We start from the raw sequence: 21,378 nt of genomic DNA, 5'->3' as shown, positions 1-21,378 counted from the left end.
TGCAAGATGGTGATATGGTGGGGCAGTATAAGAAAGTATGGTCACAAGAACTGCTAGGTTCTAATCAACAGAAGCAGCTATCTTGATGAAGTAGGTGTATAAGCACTGGGTACGTCAAACCGATTTCATAGTACTGAGACGTACACGCAGACACTGGACATGTTTTGTATGCCTTTGGTTGCAGTGCTTCCTGCCTAGTCATGCTCGTCTGCAGGTCGAACTGCCGTGTTTACGACCTGTGACACCCAGCTACATACGGTAATAGCCCGGATTTGTGTGACGTTAGAAGACGTTTGCTCCGGTGCTGCTTTTTTGGCACTAATGGTAGTAACAGTTGTCGAGCTAGTAGTATTAACTCAGCTGCCCTTTATGCGTGTCGGAACTCGGAAAGGCATGTCGCCACAAACTAACTTCGCCTGCTGCCGAAACTGAATTGGCGGCGGTTCTACTCCAAAGCCCATTTCCTAAAGTTTGTGGGGATTTCTGCCGCATAGGGAGAGCTTCACGTTAGAATCCGTCTTCACCGGTATCGTCACTTCCGTTTCGCGCTGCTGCGCTGCTCAGGGCCGTAGTCTATTTCGCCAGGTTCACTAATGACAGGGATTTGCTCTCATTCTCAAAACACCCCCTCGTCTCGGCGACTTCGTTTCCCTACAAAGTTTGTACACCTCCGAGAGTCTGCTTGAGCTGGCCCCGATTTCACGCTCACCTCCTACCCCCAGAGAATAACCGAACAGACTCGATTCAGTAGCGTAAGTTAGCGATAGTGCTTGGGTCTTAGCCGGCTCTTGTTGGCCAATCAGCTTTTCCTGGCCAAACGCTCCCGGCTATTTCACAAGGCTTATCGTTGTCTCAATCTCGTTGGTTCCGTTCGTAGGCGTTCGGTGCCGCCCGGTCTTGGCTTTCTTGTCTCCATTATGATGATTCGTCCTCACTTTGTCGATAGAATTTGCCTCTTTGTAGCAGAGAAAGCCAATAGGTCGCATCATACACCCACCCCATCCTTCGTTTCTCCTTTTTGTTCGCGTCTGGAACACTGTCCGTTGCTGAACAGCTTCTTTACGGGGAGCAACATTGGCAGGTCACTGTTCGACTATTCCCGCCGCCCGGCTGACTAAACGTTCAAACAACCATGGCTGTCTCGTTCGTCGATCCGGACTCGTTTTGCCTCATACCGATTCCAGTCTTCTACGATTTGCTGAAGAGCTCAATGCTTGCTTTATTTTACCCTTGGGATCAGATTAGATCCCAAAGCCGACCGAATTTTCCAAAGTTTTTCGTTAGGCCAGAAGAGTACAAGTAGTCGCTATACTAACAACTTTATCAGGCTTACGCTAGTAGGACTATAATAAATCTATTATCACTATGCTGTTTCACAAGATATTTATTGTGCAAATGATCGGTCTTTGGCCGGAAATTTACACGGAGACAAATTGCATTTTACCTATTCTTCTGAAGCGTCGTCGAAGTTTAATGCCTAAGGCCTATGCTACAGTCGCTCTAGGTATTACGGTAGCGATTGCTTGGTAAATCGGGATTCCGTATGAATAACAACGTAATTATCCGTGCCTGCTTTTAGTTATCCCGTTCGTCTTAATGTACAGTTTTGGTACATTTAACCTATGCAGTTTGTCATCTACACCAATAGAACTAATGCTTCCAACCGAAACATTTGATTTAGTGCATTTTATAACGAATTTTTGTGCAGTAACCGTTCCATTTTCAAGATGTCCACATTTCAAGATCTCCTTCCACGTACGTATTTAGCTCACAATCGCTTCATTCGGTGTAATTAATGATCGTAAATATTTAGGGGTGCCGTTTCTAACCATTTTTTCAAGGTAAGCAATCCGATCCAGCTGCGAAACGTATTTAGTGTGGGGAACGAACTTGTTGCACAAACGGAAAAAATAGCATCGGCATTAACCAGAAAATAGTTAAAACATAGTACTATCATTGGTAGCATAATCACTGCTAATTTATTTACAGCAAGTCATTTCATCAACACTTTTGTGTGTGTGTGTGAGAGAGAGAGGGGAGCGAGAGAGAGAGGAGAGTGGGGGGAGAGAGAAAACGTATCGCTTCATTGTCAGTCATCGTTTGGATACAAAATGTATTCCGCTGTATTGGCTCACCATTATCGTCATCTACATTTTTTTCATATTATATTACATACGCTTCTTCCCATGACCACGTACACACGCTATGCCTTACCATGACCTATCGCAAAAATAATTCAGCTTACTGTGTACATATAATTATATTTTGTCCGAAATGCCAGTCAGTTCTATTGTATACATTCCTTTCTCTTTTATATACAGGGTGTCCCATTATATAATGTATAGACAGTTTGAATTCTTATACCTTCAGCTTTTATTTACATGTAATTAATGTTTAAACTGTCTATATAAAATTTGTAATTTATCTTCTTACTGCAGATGTTAAAGATTTTCGCCGGCCTGTTGCTTTTTAATTACTGATTACGGTAGGCTCTCGAGTGACAAGTTTCAATAAACTTTCAAATCTTTCAGTGCCCCCGGTGTTCTGGCGTGCACTTCAGCGTTAAGGTATCCTTACAAGAAAAAATTTACTGGCTTCGCGTCTGAAAAACGTACGGGGCATTCTATGGGACCGCTTTATCCGAACCATCTGTCCAGAAGGTTCTCACAGTGTACAATTGCTCCGTGCTGTTGAAAAGAAAATTTACCATTTTCACCAGAGTCCCCTCAATGGCGCAGTGAAATAGGTTCTTGCAATACGTTCCAGGCACTGGCATTCACTGTGCCCTCAAATTAAATTACAGTGTATATTTTTGGGATACCCTGTATTTATATACACATATAGTAAATGTTATTTGTAGATCGAAATATAAATCGTTTTTATGGCTGCACACACAGAAGAGCAATTAAACCTTGGAGGCTATTGGGCCGAGTTTACGTATATAGCGTGTTGCGAAGATGATGTTGATCTCAAAATAGAATAATTTTACGGTTATTATCGCAGCTTATCCCCTATGATTTATTTGCCAACCATAATTCACATGTCTAATAATATATAGCGAAGTCGTATATTCGTGTGCCCAAGATCAGCCCATATATCAGTGTTTCGATCTGATAATTTTGTTTATTTTTAATATTGACATTTTATTATCATCAAACTGGCTATAGTCAAATAGATATACGTTTTGTTACAGCATAGGAAAATTTCTATATCAAGAAATTTTATGTTCCACAATTTGATCCCGAGATCTGTGGTGCTTATCCTACTAAAGCGTTTACTAATTGGTAAAGATTACCCCGTAAGAGCCCTATCTAAGGGCCGTAAAAGCTACATTGTCACTTTTAATTGTTGAAACGGTCATTAAATATCTATATGAAATAATTACCTTACTCTACAAAATAATTTCGTTTCTCTAGGGGCCATATTTGGTTACCAGAAGAGACATTCTCATATTATCCATTGAATTGTAAAGCATGGGATTCAACGCGTACCAGTCATGGACAGACACGTCGCAGATGTACAGCCACACGTTGTTTACCATACGCATAGGCTACAGAGTCACTAATTTTTTGAAATGATAATCACCTTAAAAGGCGTTCTGCGTTCATCGAATGAAATATAACGCGGCCACAGTAAAAGGAAGAGCGACGTTTGCATATAGACGGCGTAAAATCAGACATTCAACGAAGTCGCACTCGTACATCGTCACTGGCACCTCACAACGTAAAAATAATTCTATAAAATATAATAAATTGAAAAACTTCAAAAAAATAAAAAATAAATTAAAAAAAACGTTATACTGTTTTTCTAATTACTTGAAGAACATATAAAGCCACTAACGAAATTATATGCGGTGAAATTCGCCTAATAACCTAATACTCTTTGGTGAAAACTTACCCCCACACATTTTTTTTGGCTCATCTTACACTCGCTTAGAAACTTAATAATAATACGCTACCTATGTTCTAATAAAGGCAATTATTCAAGGTACTCTTTGAACCGCATTCTTGTAAACTAAATATCCTGAATTGAACAATACTATATACGACGTATTCATTCATAAATTTTTATACACATACTGCAATGCTCCTAAATACTTACGTACACATTTTTCACACTAATATTTTTCGATTATTGGTTTTCCGGCTTATCTTAAATCGTTCTAGTGATATATTTTTAAATTCATTTCTTTGTAAGAGGGCACGCGAAAGTTGGAAACTCTACAAATAGTGACTGTGGTTTGTTTCTCTATTTGTTGGTTTTTGTTGCCGGCGTTGAGCTTTCTTTACGGTGGGCAAAACATTGATCCCCCATTCGCTTATTGTGCGGGCTATCGAACAGGGCATGATGTTACTATTTTCTTGCTATATACCATTCAGAGGAAATGACCACTTATGATTAAGTCAATGTTGCTTGTGCATGTGTGAAGTGCCGATAGCTCCGGGCACCATCATTGCCTACCAAGCCTTTAATACCTCTACGTGGATGGATTCCACAGCGAGTCTGGCAGGTCCCGATCCACATGCAATTTCACGTCAACAACTTCAGGCGGAACCAGTTCTCTAAGCGATAGGGTATTTCTACTGGGAAAGTAGAAATCTCTGTTAACTTCAAGGGTCGTCATCAACTCTGTCGCCGTTTGCGTGTTGTGCCGCCCCTCGATCTCTTCGAGGGGCAACCCCGTCGCTGGGTCGTCCATATCAACACACACCGGTGCCAGGGTTAAGTTAATCGGATCCAAACAATTTTGCGCTGGCTTTGTGCACATAGATGATTCAGCCTCGTCAGTTGAGCGTTCCTGCCCATCAACATAAAGATGTTAAGTACAATATGTTGTTACAGGTTAAAGAAAACTAGTAAAAAAAATTACGTTTTTTTTAATGCCACTACCTGACTCAAATATATGTCCGGACACATGGGAAAACTACGTATGTGATTTAAAACGAATTTAACTAATCACAAGTTTAGCTTAGAGAATCAGACGAATCCCAGTGATACGGCTTGATCTTCACGATCGGATCTGCTGTCTTCACACAAATATCCAGCATCGCTGGGCAGCATGCTGAAGCCTGCAATCTCTGCCGGAATTTTAGCCAGTCATCGAAGCCACCGCGCGGGCATAATTTTTGTATTTTCTCTATTACCCATGGAGATTTAATTTACATAATTAATCTGTATGCAATGTGTGAGCAGTTTTTCTTTGCTGTCAAAGAAACGCTCGTTTTAAATTACCTGCATGATATCGCCTTAGCTCGATGCCACTCATCAACAAATGGACCACAACTGCAGTAACAATTATAATGACAGTCCATATCAATCGGTTGCGTCGAAGCAGACTTACCCTGTAGTAGCATTCGCGACCGCTAAAGTTCAGGTGATGTCACGTAGCCCTGATGGCGATCAAGATCAGGAAGGCCATCTGAAGAGCCAACAATGGCCCGAGGCTGTACAGCGTCCGAAGCGGATGCGATGATGAAATATCGGACGACTGCGAAAATGACTGTCGGGACATTTGCTCCTCGGCTGCAATAGGAGACACCACGTATCGATAATATACGTAATTTCAATCAGACCTACTACATGGCGATACTCACGTGACTCGTATTGCCTACGAGCGAAAAGGATTACGCACAACAGCAGCAATGAACGCTGTATGTTTACGAATCGACTTTAAGTTTTAGCCACAGTTCAGCACGAACAAAAAATTTCGTAGTTCTCTCACTCGCAATCTTCGTATCTATTTGGTCTCACATATCATCAGTCATACACATGCTGCTACACATCCTACTGATAGTGTTTTCGTTTGTCAGTCTCTCAATGTAGAAGGCGTGTGGTGAGCCCCGGACGATTCATGTAACCGTTGCCTACGCAGCAGTCCATTAGTTCCAGCCAAATGATCCCACATGTGTTTAAATTGTCACTGTCCTTTGCCCACTGAGGCGCTTCCTTAGGGAGACATGGGTGACAAACCTCAAGAGATATGTGGAATATATCTGTGGGTCTGAGGAAAGGCGGCGAAGTATTTTCTTAAAGGGAAAGGGCGTCTAGAAAAAGTGCTTTCGAATGGGTTCGGAGGTGGCTGCCGGCTTACCTAGTAACTGTCCATACGTATGAAAGTCGTTCACCATCATGCAGAAAAAGAAGAAGATATAGAGCTCAAGTAACCGAAACGAACGTACCATGAAAAACATGCACATGCACCGTCGCCGGCGTAGAGTCGATCGGCGCGCAGACGTAACTTCCTGAATGCTGTTTATTAGCATTATGGATGGTTAGTCGCGACACAGGCCGGCCGCTGTCAATAGCATTGTTCCAACTATGCTGTTGGGGCATTTGTTTCTGTTGTACAGGTGGCAAGTTAGTGATGTTGACTTTTGAATAGCGATTGTCGTAGTTGACAACACGATCTCCGTGATACCAGAAGACGTGTAGGGGCGATTGTGGACAATCATGAATCACGCAGGTGATGACCAGTTCACTTCCGCTCATTATGGATAGCTCGGTGCCTTCTGCAATCGATGCCCGCGGAGCTGAAATTAACGCCAAAACCATACGTTGGGCCAGTTTAGAAAGCGGCTCTGCTACTCATGTAGTAACTGCCATGCCCAGTAACGTTTTATTATTATATGTAATAAACAACTACGTGCTAGTTTTATGCTTTCACAAGGTAAACGCATAATATTCGCTTCTCTGCAACGGATTTGTATGAGACTAGTTAAAGCACAATGTATTTGGCCCCTGAGTCGAGCATTCGAATATAGCCGTTGTAACTGATCTGTAACAGGTCATACTTAAAGTGAGCTCTGTTCAACAGATAACACTTTTACAGAACAGAAGTTAGATAACACTTTTTGTCACTCGTTACGACATGCGTATAATGTATTGATAATGATTATATATAACCTTAGGTAAATTACTATCGGTGTATAATCGGTACACGTTCTTTGGATGGCGCTCGTTAAGTCTGATAAAATTTCGTATTTTCAGTATTTTGTATGGTGCAGTCCGATTTCACATTTTTTAAGCAAGAGCGTCTACGACGTACGACTATAAACTACCGAGCTGCTTGCCATGATGGCTTGCAGTAACCTGGTAAAATTTTAATTAAAACACTTGTCCGTTCTAACTCGACAGATTCATGCCTGTAGCATCAAAAGGACCTATTTGGAAAAGGCTTGCCGGCGATATATGAAAAAAAATCTACATTTTACTTGGTGCTTTGGTCTCGACAGAAGCGATAGCTCGTCACTGGACCCAACCAGCTCCATGTTTAGCTTTTTTTTTCCTTGTAGAATTGAACGCCCTCAACGACAACATAAACGATTCGATAGAATATCGTATCAAAGTGCTTTGACATTAAGCCCTGTTTAAGGCAAATGTTTTAGATTTACTGTTTATCCACCTCTCTATACTGATGTTACCGTTCATTCGTCCAAATTTTGTCTCAATCCAGGTCACATCATAACTCTTCTTCAATCACCTCTAAAATCTTCTCGAGACACCGGCCGGTAAAAGCGCCAAATGTAACAACGAAATGATAACTCTTTAATTACTGCCGGCCCCCAAAGCATCTCGTTGTAGCGTTATTATTTTGCGAGACTGAAAGGAAATTTCCTGCTTCTCTACATGTACTCATCTATGTACTTATGCCCTACTCGTATGCATACAAACGGCTAGTAGGCAATTGTTTATATTTTACCGATCGATCCATGATATACTCACACAGAACACTGAGCAAGACATGAGCGCTGAGCATAGGATGCTGTGTGTTGACTTGACACTCATAAATACCCGCGTCTGCTTTTTGCAGGCTGCGAATCTGCAGCATCCAATCTTCAGCTGGGGGCATCATTCGCGAATTCAAATCGGCGACACCATTGGCACTGCCTCTATCGCTGGATAACGCTGTTATGAAGGCATGCGAGTGAGGGCTCTCACCACGAACCGCAGAAAACCGCTCGTCAGTCGTGTACGTGACCATGCCAACGGTGAGGATATGATAGTCGGCCCGACGTAGCCATGTAACCTGAAAGTTGTTGTGTCCCGTTGACATTCTCTATAAACATCGACACTTTTATTTAACTGAAAACTTTAGTACTTCAGCCATCTATAATACACCCAGTAGGTAATCGAAATGCACGTAGAACAGAGTAACTTTGATATGCTTTAGTTACATATATATATAAAAACGACGAACATAAGGCAGCAGCAAAGAGCCGAAGTCTATTTATCTGAAATAAACTTTAGTTATCAAAAACAATGGTGTCGATGGACACGCCTCATTTTTGTTACGCTACATTTTCTTTATATTTCCTTTCCTATGAACTACATCTGCTCATCAGAAGCCATACTGAAAATAAAAGTAAATAGACATCTGTTTCATGAAATGCAATCATTCTCTGCGGATCGCTGTTGCAACGTTTACAAAAGCCGCTCGAAATAAACAAGTAACAAATTTTCCACGTGGGCATAAACTAGTATAATTAAGCCAGATGTTGTTCGCTGCCGATGGCTACATCTAACAGATTGGCTCAATGCGGTTGGAATCCATCCATTTGAGCAGAACATCGTCTCCTGCCCTTCGCTGCGTACAGTCTCGCTGACATGATACTGACCGTCTTCTGGCCAATGTTCCGCACAAAGCAATGAAGATAGACGGTGGCGCCAAGTTGTTTGGTGACGTTGGTTGGGGTCAAGCTGCGATCTATCGTCGGTGTGAGTAAATGCAGGCCGTTGGAAAGTATTCCCAAATTTGTTCCAGGTCCTCCCACTGGTCGACTAAAACTAGTCGTTTCCGCCGAGGCGACCCCATTAACGCTTGTCCTTTTTTGTTCACGGGTTTGCTCTGTTGCTCTACGAAGCCCGTTCCATCGACTTAAATGCTCCTGACCTGAAACGATGAGAAAGCGATCGGGAAGCGAAACGAGCAGAACAGAATTTGGTTAATAAGCGAGCAGTTAATGTGAAAAGTACACAAAAGTCCTCTGTGAAGATACACAACCTATTAGACGCGAGAATGCGTTAACCAGTTCGAACATGGCCAAGTAAATTTACACCGATTGTGTTAGTAGGGGGGTGAAGAAATTATTTTAGAGGTGTACGATGCTACTATTAGAAGATTATATTACAAGCATGTTTACTCCGTCCTCATTAACTATAATTAACTACTATTAGTATGAGTAATTATGTGTATAGGAAGTTCAAGAAATTTCATGCGAGACGTCCTATTGAAGTTTGGCAAACTCGAAAGAGCCTCCATGCATTTTTTCTTCTTGTTCTCTAAACACGTATCTATAGACGTGAATTTTAAAACGTAACAACAGGAGCAGCGATTTTCAAACGGTCATTTCAGAAGTAATTTAGCCTTGGTTAAAATCGCACACGTTCCTATTAAAAATTACTTGTTTAAATATCTAATTACAAATTTCAATATAGGATTTTCAACCTGCGCATTTTTGAAAGCTGTCAGACGCTGTCTCTTTACGCGTTGCTCGTAATGATACGTCGGCGTTATTATACTGCTATATTAAAATATGCTAATGTGGGCCATAACACTGGCAAAATAAAGGTCAAAGGAACATAGGTTAGTCTTCAATGGGGTAGTACGACACTCCGAACGCTATTAGTGCCTCATTAGCATTAACATCGAGATTAAAAAATGCTTTTTTTTTTCAAGGGATGGTTATAGAATGCCGCCTGCATCTACTAAGAATTAGGTTAAACACAAAAAGAAATAACTATAGATAGACTGCATCTAATTAAATGTCGACAAAAAAGCTGCATGTAGATTCGAACAATATAACTAATAGAACCCGAATATAAATAAATAATAATGTGCTAGTGATCAAAAAGGATATATACTGGGTTTTTTTCAGGAGCTATACTAAGCTTACCAACTTATATACTACCTAACTTCCATAAGTATACTCGTTGAAGGTGGCAAAGCATAACAATTTAGTGTGTCTCTATCGATTCGTGGCTTTTTACGGAACGTTCTATCATTTAGGTGAATGCTTCGATTCGGACGTATGGCGAACAAAACATTTTTATTGCGACAGCTCGTAATTCTATATATATATATATATATCTTGTTTTGAGCTTACAGGAATTGAAAAATCGGGAGAATGACGAGAAAAACACTAATGTACACGACCGCCTTTATCCAAATTTCGAATCCCACCTTTGTTCACTGCTTTTCTTTTGTAGATATATATACAATGTGTTTTCTATGCAAATATCACTCGTTTTGTGTCATTATGTTGCTTGCCTTCAACCAAGACATGCACCGGAGAACCTAACTAGCTTTATGCAATGACATTTTCCCTTTTTTACTGTCGTTCAGGGATACGCGAAAGACATGACAGTGTTGCCTTGTTGTCTTTACATTGTACCCTCCTCTTTTTACCATGTCGAATATAGCGACTCACCTAGGATTCAGACTAATATAAACCAGAGAATAACAAACGGATAAGGCGAGGCGACTTGTCTAATGTGCTCTGATGTCCCGTTCTCGGCTTCAACTCTGCGTATTAGCTCAAAGCCAACGTGGCTTACACATGTACACAGACATACGCACGCACACATACGTACACATACATAACGCATGTAAAAAGCTAGACAAGGGGTCAGACCGATCCCAGGATCTAGGTCTATCTTTGGCTGTCCGTAAAACCCTCTCTTTACTTCCGCCCCGGACTTATTGTGCATTTGGGAATAATGGGGCATCTACAATTCCCTGAACGAACGCGAGCGAGAAGAACGAACTAGGTATGTACATATGTACAAGGCCGATAAACCGTTGACACTCGAGGATAGCGATACAACACTCTAGCTGAAGTCTTAACCGGGGTGAGATGGAATTGCATGTTCACACTGCTGCCACGTCACCCATAGGCGAAACCCAGACTCACGGATCTATCGGCCAGGATAGTGGTTTTGTACTTGTTTTTGCGCCTTCAGCCTTTCTCACGAACGTCGACGAGATAGAAACGCTCGTAATGCAACCTCAATGACTGACTAGATAAATAAGGCGGTGCCTTTCTGCATCTCTTATCGGTCCAAGGACCTTAATATTAAAGACAATGTTGATGCTTTGGTTGCTCAGCTACTATGCTATTCTGTAAAAACAGAACCGAGTGACATACCCTATTTTCGAGGCCAGGCATGTCGTGAGTGTAAATATTTCAGCCGTTTGGGAGCTTTTGCGGAATAAAGGTAATGCTATGCGTTTAAGATCCACCCACATACGACTGTCGTCATTACATCGAAGTGATTGGATGTAAAGTCGCACATAGTAGATTATCATACAACTTCCTAATAAATTATAGATACTGTCGCTGTATGACAGGCTTTTCAAGCCGATTGCTGTTGTCGATACAAATCCGAACGGTCGGCTGAAGCCAACCCCATAGGTGACCATTGTAGGCTGCTGTCTATTATTAAATCGTCGAAACCAAATGCAAAAGGGCCAAGAAAAATGCAAATGATCGTGCAGCACTTCTACGACGGAGTACACAAATTCGTCATGAATGCATACAGCAATAGAGATAAATCAATAAAAACAAACAATTGCTATAATACAGGTAACGTTCTCGTAAGTATGCGTTAGATCATTGGCGCGCATTGCACATTTATTGTTTATTCCTTTATAAAAAAATAACAACGTAAAAACAAAATATTATAAGTAATTGAATAAGAAAGGCAGGGTGGATTCTTGATTTTTCCGCAAAAAGGGTGTGTCTAGCGAAAGTAAAAAGTAATTAGATTTCGCTTCCGGAGGCAGTATCCAAGGGTTGTTATCGACCCACAACACTCAACAGCTTATCAGTAGCAAAAACAAGCGCATCTATAAAGCTCGGCTTTAAACGTTCACTCCTCTCTAGAGCAAAGCTTGTATAATACAAAGTACGTAGATTATCGTATGCACGTGTCTGTAAATACTATTATACTGTAAACAGTAGGTTGTCGCTTGCGGTCGCCGCCCACGGCTATCTAAAATCATTAGGTAGTACCTCATTTAAATACTGGGTAGCTCGCTTGTTTCTGTCTAGTTTGGTATCTTTAAATAATATATACAGTTTTCAATTGACGGTTTGTAACTTCTGTAGTCTCCTTTAATAGCTGCAACTATGAGATAAAGCTATCCAAGTAGTTTACGATTATCAACTCCTTTCAGAGCTGACTACAAGCCGCATATAAAGTCCTATGATATGCCTTGAGTATCTCACTTTAGATGATGCTCGGACATTTGTTTGATTCCTGTTTTTTGACTACACCGTAAGTTTAGTGACCTGGCCGACCCTACACTGATCCTACATTTTTTTTTCCATTAAACTAGTGATCTTCATATAGCGTTATTGAGCTTACAGATGTCGATGAAGCCCTTATGTAAATTACCTGCCCACATGAACGGGAAGCTGACGAGCGATCCGATTTGCATGTTACGCTTTAGTACAAACGTGTAATAGCAACGCTTACAAGTTTAGCAAGCTTCAAAATACTTTCGTGTTTTAAGCAACTAAATCTTTAAGTAATGCTTGTTCACTATACGTATCTGCGTATTGAGCTGTTCAGTGTTAAATAAAGTTACTATATTGTTGAAATTAACGCAGCATATCTAGAAAAAGCTGGACTATACAGCCAGCCCGCTCAAGTCCTGAAAGAAGCCTAGCAAGTACTCCTTTCAGGACTTGAGCCTCCAAGTAAGTCAAATTTGAAGAGATTCAAATACGTTTCAAAGGATACACAATTCATGAAATTGTCCTATAGCCTAAACGCGAACGGAACAACAATAGAGGTCATATTTTATTCGAACTCAATCTGAGTAAACTGGTCAAAAAAAAAAACTTAAAAACCCGCACCGATACACAGAGACAGCAGTGTATAAGAAGTGTCGTTGAGTCAAATAGTAATAACCATTGCAGTCGCCATAGCACATATTATACATGTATATGGATCAAACGAGGCAGTCTGACGGAAGCCCAAGACATAATAATGTTGGTGATTCTATCGAGACTTCTTCAAATGCTAATGGGTTTAAGAGAACAACCATTTGCTTTCACTTTAATCACTATCGTGAATAAAGTCAAATAACTATAAATATATGGACACTTCTAACATTGTTGGAACGTTTACTCTATTTCAAAGCGCTCGATCGCTGAAGTAGCGAGCTGATCCACTGATCTGACCTTGTTCCGATGATGGTATCAGAATATTATTATCTACAATGACTACTTACAAGAGCATCCCTTACCTAATTCACGGTAGCTCTGTGTGTCGCAATTGCATCAAATAATAAAATCTATGAACTGCAAACCCGTTCATTATGTGACGATTATTAGCGCTTGTGGTTAGACAACTTACTTACTCGTAAGCTGTCAGTAATAAACTTACCACCAGAACAAGTTCACCTTCAGGCCGGTCTTTATCCTATTGTCGTTGAACATTATTACTTGTGTGAAGCTCTCAAAAGATCATCATCATTATAATTGCCCAGAAGAATCTGGACATATTCATACAACAAGTCGACTAAAACCGCCATCGTTAAGAACGCCAATGACCTATGTCGTCGCAACTCATAGTATCTCAAACATTGACGACTTCACTCCAGCAACTTGCTTTTCGTAAGTTGAAATCAGCCCTCTGTACAAACAAAGCCAAGCGCCCCTGTCTCAAGAACGCTCATGGCATACCAGTATTAAATAGAGTTGGGGTGATGCGGAAACTATTGGGATAGTGGCAAGCACATGAATATTTCACGAGTCGCGGCTCCTGGGTCGAAGCGGACACGCGACTTTTGTGGAACAATATTCCTCTCCTCACACGCAAACCATCCGTTTCAAAACCGATACCCTTGGTGACAATAGGAGCTAAACATTCGGCTAATCAGATGTTATGGATGTTAAATTCCATTCACCCATTGAGTGGCTTGCTAAAATCTTCCTTGGAAAGGGATATTTAAAGATACGCTCACTCAAGGCAAAGAAAAGCTTGCTTTTTCACTGATGAGTTTGGGTATACTTCAAAAGTGTTCGCGGACTTGAGTTCACAGCCTCAATGAGTATTCGCCTACTACTAATAAACTCAGTTTATTATTAATGGTATTCAAAAATTACGTGCTGATAATGTCACCGTATTCGTTCACGGCTACCTTGAAACGGTTCAACTAATTGTTTCACAACAATGAACCAATCAACAACAACAACAACAAACAAAAGTGACTAATGTTTTTTTCGAAATTAAGCACGTACATACTATATCTTAGGTAACTTTGTTTTAGTACGCATACGAACGGTAGAATCTTAGAACCAACCGCACTAGTAAGCTTTGCATAAAATGAATAAATCTACATTTATCTTCTAAGTGTTCGTGTCTCCCAGTTGTTGCTGCTGTTGTTGGTTAAGCTCGGAACTTAAATGACATAGTAGTTATCGCGTACTTGCTTCTACTATCCAGCACATGTTTCTTTGCTGTTTTTAGATGAACTTCGTTGGGGTAGCATTTCGCTGAAATAACCCCTATATGGCAGCCTCGCTTCTTAATACTAACTCGTGGGGTTCAACTCTAGTTTCAGGCGATGCGGTTTGAGCTTCTAACTCGATATACACACTTCTTGATCTTCCAAATGGAGTATTAGCATAAGGAATAAGTCCACAGATGTTTACCTGTGGGATAACAGCAACCTTCGGTTGGTGTTACGTAATCTGCTGCAAACCCATATGTTTACGTAAGATAAAAAGAAAACTATGACTCCGTAACCGTGCCTTGTTTAGGTTCATATAAACCTATAATTTGGATAGTGGCACTAGTCTTTATTTGAACCGTCTGTAAGCTCACCCTTTCAGTGGATATGGCCAGGCAATCTCACAACATAAAAGCAAAGGAGGGTACAAATTAAAATCGCACTCTGTATTCTGCATAAGCGAAGCCGAACTATCTTCTTGTTAACTATATATTTGTGATTCTACTGCTATCAGTTATTTCCCTTATTTCGCTTGAAACAACGGTTTTTTTGTGCTAAATTGTATTGAAATTGAAATCTCGCGGATTTTATCAAAGAATGCCCATGTACACATCCGTACGTAAATCTTGAAAATGCAGAATCTCTTTCTGTTGAACTTCTTTTTTTTACTATTCGCTCTAAATTATAGTTGTGCACCTGTTTCTAAAGAAATGTACATATACTGTTGATGGCAGTTAAACATGAGAGCATGCGCTTGACAAAGCAGCTCCCCTTAATTGTACTGGGCACGCGCAAACTCGCTCGACGTTCTGCTGGAACTCTTTCTGCTTGGCTAGATGGATTAGTTCTAGCTTTAGCCATTCTATTGTCGGTTACTCGCTAATACATTACAGACAACAGGAGCTAACAAGCAAAAAAAAAAAAACGTGCGTCGATGGCTTAGCGAGTTTGGACCTATCGCGAGTCACCTCAAGCCAACCGCTGTTGTCGCTTTCAATTTGCTACCTTCAACTTTTACCGTTCACCACCCAATTTATGGAGCTCCGATGAGTCTTAATGCCAGTCTCTAACGTAAGAACACAAGCCAGCAGCACTAGTCAACAAGCGATTCAGTCATAACTACTATTAGTTGGGAAATCTACAAGTAGAAGTTGTCGCAAGTTATTGTTGATGATCCTGGTTCGGTGAAGTAGAAGGTACCGACTCGCTTACTGCCGACACTTCATTTCGTGGCAGCAGCGATGTGTCGCACATTACTCTTTTCCTCTCTTGCTTCCGGAAGAGAAGCAGCGACGTCAACATTGGAGACCGTTGTTACTCTTTATCGAACTTGTGAGGTGCAGAAATAGAGGATGGGGCGGGGCGAAATCGTAGAGGCCCCGTTCCAGTGGTCCAGAAAAATATACGGCCTTAGTAAACGTGCACACGGTAATGAGGGGAAGAGAGAAAATGAAAGAGGGACAAGAGAACGGCATGGGGAAAAAGGACGAATGCTGCTGGCACTGAAGGCGTCACTGCGACTGACCGACCGACCGACCGACCGACCTGGCCGAGAAAAATAGACAAAGAACGTAAAGACTACTGTTGATAGAAAACAAGCGGAAAGGGGAGACCAATATGCTGCTTTTGCTTTCACCGACCTGCTTGTCAGTTATTTTGGACAGAGGAAAGGTTGTTGCATCCAAGCGGTCAACAGTGCGCGCATGGTCATCAGTTCGTATCGGGATAACAACAACAAGCTTCCGTTAACCACTGTCCTTTGGTCGGTCCGCCCATCCACCCCCGTCTTCGCTTCTAGTACCTTATAGCGTCAAGCACCATTGCAATACATGACGGCAAAGCACTGGTCTGGTATGGTTTCGGTATGGCATGGCCGAATTCGCCTGTGGTCGTTCGGTAGCTTGGGCATAGCCAAACAACGCATACAAAGAAAAACTACGGCACCAAAAGCCGCCAAACTGGCCATTGATGTCACTGCTGCTCTCTCACGTGTTATTGCACTTCCTACTGCACGATGGATCGTACGTTGGTCGTTCCCTGTTAGACAGATGAAGTCGACAAGGGGGTATCGATAATTTGCTAGGCACACCAGGCGGGAAAATTGAATACTAGAAGGCACTTTATAACAGCTATGGCTGTCATTACACGCAGTCATAAACACAGTTACCAAAAAACTTGTACAAGTTGTACAACTCACACACACTAAAAACTGTATTCAATAGCTTTGTAGCCTCTAATCGAATAAGCCGGCGACGATGACGATATCTGACGATCTTTTTGCTATCGGCTTCTGCAGGGTATCGACAAAATGCAAACACGAATCTGATTGATACGCTAAGATAGGGCTATATGAGCCAGTAGATGTACGTCACCCTTCAGTATAGCCTATTGGCAAGTTCAGTTAAGAACATGTTCTTTTACAAATGTCCCTATATATACGCATATAGTGCACGTTGATATATGGAATACAAATATTTTATCAATTGACAACTAGGTGTAGCCGTCGTTATGCGTTCTCATATACAGTAGTGCAAGTACTAATGAGTCCGTAAAATGAGCCTTTCTGGAAAGGACGTCTGTTGTCTCCGATTTAAGTGCCATGTGTAGTTAACGTTTCGTTTACAACTGATAGCTCTTTGCGAATCTGGAGGTTGTTCTCATTTATTTAGGAAAAATAAACAGGTGCGAAAAATCCGCAGGGATAGAGGCACGTTACAAGAACTGTCGTCGCCCAACCCTCCGTCACCCCACACCGATGATGACAGACAAACAAGGCCTTTTTTCCTATTAGAAGCCAACCTATTGGATAGACATTAAAACGCATCGTGTTAGCACAGTCTTTCACGCTACAAGTGGCATAATGCAGGCATATATACGGCGTAAACGAGAGTTTCTTTCGGCAATCTTTTACTTAGCTCTGCGGGAACAATGCGGCGGTCAGCATGGCTCTTCGGTTTCCCTATCTCTGAAATCCCGAAAAGCTGAGAAATCAGCATAATCTCGAAGGGTCGTAGCTGTAAGGCGACGCTGTCGATGAACTTTATACAGACAATACAGCCTGTGGAACATCCCTACCACAACCTGAGCTCAAAATCAAATCGCAACAGCTTGTTTGGGCCTACAGGCCTGGCTATTACAAGTAAACTTTTTAGACTGGTGTTATTTAACTTAAAAGAAAACTTTCCAAACGTTTATCACCCTCAAAGCGTCTATTTACCTAGTCCGTGATGGAAAAACACAGCTAGATGCATACTCTGAAAACCTTGAAGGTTTCAGATCATCAAGATCACAGAATCATAAGATAAAGAAAAAAAAAGATTCAGTTATCTTAATGATCTGAAAAGACACAGGCCTGCGGTTTTTAACAGGTGCGAGGAATTGCTTTGATTGCTTATTATCTGCTATGTATATCTGTGATCTGCTACATTTATCTTTTATTTAAGCAAAAAAAAATTGATTTCTAAAAAATCTGCGCGTCTATTGAAAGAGAGCACGCATAGTCCGTCCGACTGGCAACTAAACCAGAAGTCGCCAATTAAAATATGCGTACACCACTGTAAATCGTTCGGAAAGGCGTTTTTTATTTGTATTATTGAAATTCTGAATAATGCTCGAAATAGTACTGAAAATTAAGTTTTTTCTTGTTTTTCGCAATCGAATAATTTAGACCTAAAAAATTCGTGTTAACTTCGAACAAATTCGCTACTTAACCTGAACTCCAGTTGAACGGCGCTGGCAATTCTAGCAAAGTAAACCTCACAGAAGTTATGTCTAGGAGTTTGGATGAGTCAGAGGTATTTCTAATGCGTAATACCTAAAAACTGCGATTACTCCAGTAGTTACCAGTCGCACGATTTGGAAAAAGTATTCCAAGTAATGAAAGTTACTGACTAGATTTTCCTCTAAGAGTGCTATGTATAACATACAGCTTGTTATGAACTTCTTGGATACATCGCAGTACCTAGTGACCTTTCCAAATACATTCAGGTGAACTAGCCCTGTAAGAGTGATAACACATCGATTTTTATATACTTACTGGATAAAGTATATAAAAAAAAAACAAGGTGAACTAAAAACATGTATACAGTTTAAATTACCCTACGATCAGTCTTTGTTTATGTATAATTAAGATTTAACTTGAAGTCCCAAAGTTATTACCGTTCTGACCTATATACTGCTAATAGGGATGAACTACTGATTCAAACATTTTACTGTTAGTATTTGATTGTGACTTTTAGGATTTCCTGTGCTATCGATTTTCTAACGTTGACCTAGCAAATAGGAACGATAGATCTCTTTCCATCAGATGCAGATGGTGCGTTATGTTGAAAATTAAATAGTGGTTAAACAGATATTTGTAGTGAATTGAAATTAATAGCAGCAGTAACTATACCGTCAGAAAACAATGTAAAGACTTTTTAGACACCCTACGTTAAAGATAAACCGCTACGAACGTTAGATTCAAGTTATGTACACTTAGATATTGCACTACTAGCTATTTTTCGTTATCTTCTTACAACCCAACAGTACACTGGGAACGAACCCCTAATGCGTGTTGGGTAATAACACTGCCTTAAATAGGCCAAAACCTTGAAAGCAAGATAAATTTATGTATGAATGTCTAAGAAATGGCTGTTGACAGCCGGCAAACGATAAAGCGCTACATCCAAAAACCGCTTCATCGGTAATATGGATTTACATATTCAAATCAGTAATTAACTGTCCAGATACGGTAATACGAGTTTACCTGTAATGGCACTAATAATGCTAGTTAAGATATATTATTTTCAGTTTTTCTAAATAGAGTTTTTACTTATGGGCACCACCAGGGCAAACCCTATTTTGTATGGGCCGAGTGTGGAGCTCAACCGCAACGACCGGACACATTTTTGCTAAATTCAATACCTATTAATTCGTGATTCACACTCCGAATTAATCCAAATCATCGTTTAATAGTACTGCAGTATTGAGTGTGCCACCAAATTCTATTCTTTGAGTTTTGGGGAACTGTTCTATCCGAAAATAAATTCTATCAACAAGCACATTACGCAGACTAACTTAATAATTTCGAAGGAATATCAAACATATACCGAACCATGGCCCGAGCTGATAAAGGGGTCCAGGGTTTAGTGGATGAGAGTCCCACAGTACCGGACAAAGAGCAGTCATGTCCTGCCTACGTCCGGTCTGCATAATGCATTTGCCCTTAACCTCCAAAAAAGAAGACCAACTTATTAAACCCCAATTAATTATTTTTTTTTTAACAATCAACGACCGATAGTCTAGAAAAAGCCAGTTTATTGCTGTGAATTAGATCGAGTCGATATGATATGATATGGCACAGTTTCCTGATATTGTATTGATAATGACAATTTACGCCGTACGTGTACGTATTGATGTTGACGCCTAAAGCCTCGACACTCTGACGCAAGTCTATTGATACTGCTATATCGTAGTTACTGCTGCGGGCCACTATTAGTTATTGTCTGATATTTGGCCGAAAGTTATTAACTTGAAATTCTTCTGCCAAAGCTAGCCTAGCAGCCTTTAATGAAACGCATCAGCTTTAGCCAAGTTCCTATGTTAAGTTAGATGATGCTAAATTTTCTGACTTAATCCGATCGGACTTGTAACCGAATCAAAATCGAGACTTCTAAGTAAAAAAAATGAAAATGGACACGGCCTTCATGCAACAGCGACCTGACGTTGTTAGTTTATCGAAAATATTAGGAAAAAATATTAGGCGGTATTAAAAGCGCTTTGATTTGGCTTCTCTATAATGGAAGCTATTTCCTGTCTAGCAATCACTAAAACATATTTCCAGCTTTACTCACTCATCTGCCCTACGGCAAGCGTGGGAAGCAACAGCACGGCAATGACGTAAATTTTCTCCAAAAACATGGTGAATATTGTCGCTTGCTATTACAGATCCGGTGGTCACCCCTGACCTGATCGTTACTAATCCCGAGTTTCACTCATGAAAACTTTCCCTACTCACGTTTACCACCTCTCGACAAGTTAAGAAGTTAACACTTTTTGTTTGGAAAGAATGTTTTGAGGATGCTTCTTTCGGCTTGCACTGCTTAAAACCTGCACATGCACACGCCTGGTGTACAAACCGTATCCAATTGGGTGTCACTCTACATGCCAGTTTCAATTTCCTGATAGCTGATGCCCTAGTTGTGAGCCGTTTCGAGCTCTCGACGAAAATAGAAGTAAACGCTGGATCCACCAGGGACCCGTACTGGGTATCACACTGTGCGTTGGGTGGGGGTCACTCTCGCCTACGCTATCCTACTTCACTCGCACTGAATTTTAAACACGCTCTATCCTAAGCAAAGCACGTTATCCCGGCCGGGCGGCAGTAATTTATCGCTGCAGTGGGAGCTTCACATTTTGTAATGAATTCGGGTCGAGTAATCGTATCTGAGACACCACAACATCAGTGTTACAAATTGACGACGATCTTATTATAGCCTAATAACCATTTTATTACGCGTTGCCAAAGTGTTCGCTCGTGGCTGTTCTGTAATGCTATCGATAGCAGTAATAACGTAGCTGAGTCGAATAAATAACGAAACACACAGGTTTACTTACGAGCCCACTAATCGCTCTATTAATGATCGCAGTGTCCCGGAAAAGAGCGTAAATGGCCAATCCAGATTTCCTGCGCTTTAATCGATTACTCAGTCCTCTTTTGTATGTCGACAAACTTCCTTTCCTGCTCCTTGAGTCGCTGATAGCTAACCATCGACTGAGCTGTGGCTTTAGCTTGCAACGAGACAACTTATGCGAGTACATCAACTTTTCGACACCAAAGAAAGTGGATCATTTCAGCTAGGGCAGCGTGTATACCGCCAGTTGCGTTTGGCAGTATCATTGCGGTGTTTCTGTTAAAACATAAGCACAAATACTCG

At 40.9% G+C, this 21,378-nt stretch overlaps 1 protein-coding gene across 1 annotated transcript; it reads right to left on the bottom strand.

Annotated features, from left to right (window-relative positions):
• Nucleotides 1-1,951: 1,951 nt before the first annotated feature.
• LOC111259385 (zwei Ig domain protein zig-8) lies at nt 1,952-20,886 on the bottom strand. The gene is made up of 6 exons (XM_022831350.2): nt 20,296-20,886; nt 8,616-8,890; nt 7,723-8,026; nt 6,180-6,530; nt 5,342-5,523; nt 1,952-4,798 (listed from the first exon to the last, which is right to left on the bottom strand). Exons 1-5 carry the CDS (start codon nt 20,360-20,362, stop codon nt 5,381-5,383), a joined length of 1,140 nt encoding a protein of 379 aa, XP_022687085.1. The 5' UTR covers nt 20,363-20,886; the 3' UTR covers nt 1,952-4,798; nt 5,342-5,380.
• Between the last annotated feature and the right edge of the window lie 492 nt (nt 20,887-21,378).

Source organism: Varroa jacobsoni, unplaced genomic scaffold, assembly GCF_002532875.2.
Source record: "Varroa jacobsoni isolate VJ856 unplaced genomic scaffold, vjacob_1.0 scaffold_327, whole genome shotgun sequence".
Taxonomy (NCBI): domain Eukaryota; kingdom Metazoa; phylum Arthropoda; class Arachnida; order Mesostigmata; family Varroidae; genus Varroa; species Varroa jacobsoni.
This window is presented reverse-complemented; position numbering and strand designations above follow the sequence as displayed.

Excerpts from the sequence above, each read along its gene's own strand:
- LOC111259385 (XM_022831350.2), bottom strand. The coding sequence starts at position 20,362 with ATGTTTTTGGAGAAAATTTACGTCATTGCCGTGCTGTTGCTTCCCACG. Across the intron at positions 6,531-7,722 it reads TGTCTTGCTCAGTGTTCTGT|CTCCGCGGGCATCGATTGCA; the intron begins GTGAGTATATCA and ends CGTTAATTTCAG. Across the intron at positions 5,524-6,179 it reads GCATGTGCATGTTTTTCATG|CCGAGGAGCAAATGTCCCGA; the intron begins GTACGTTCGTTT and ends CTCCTATTGCAG.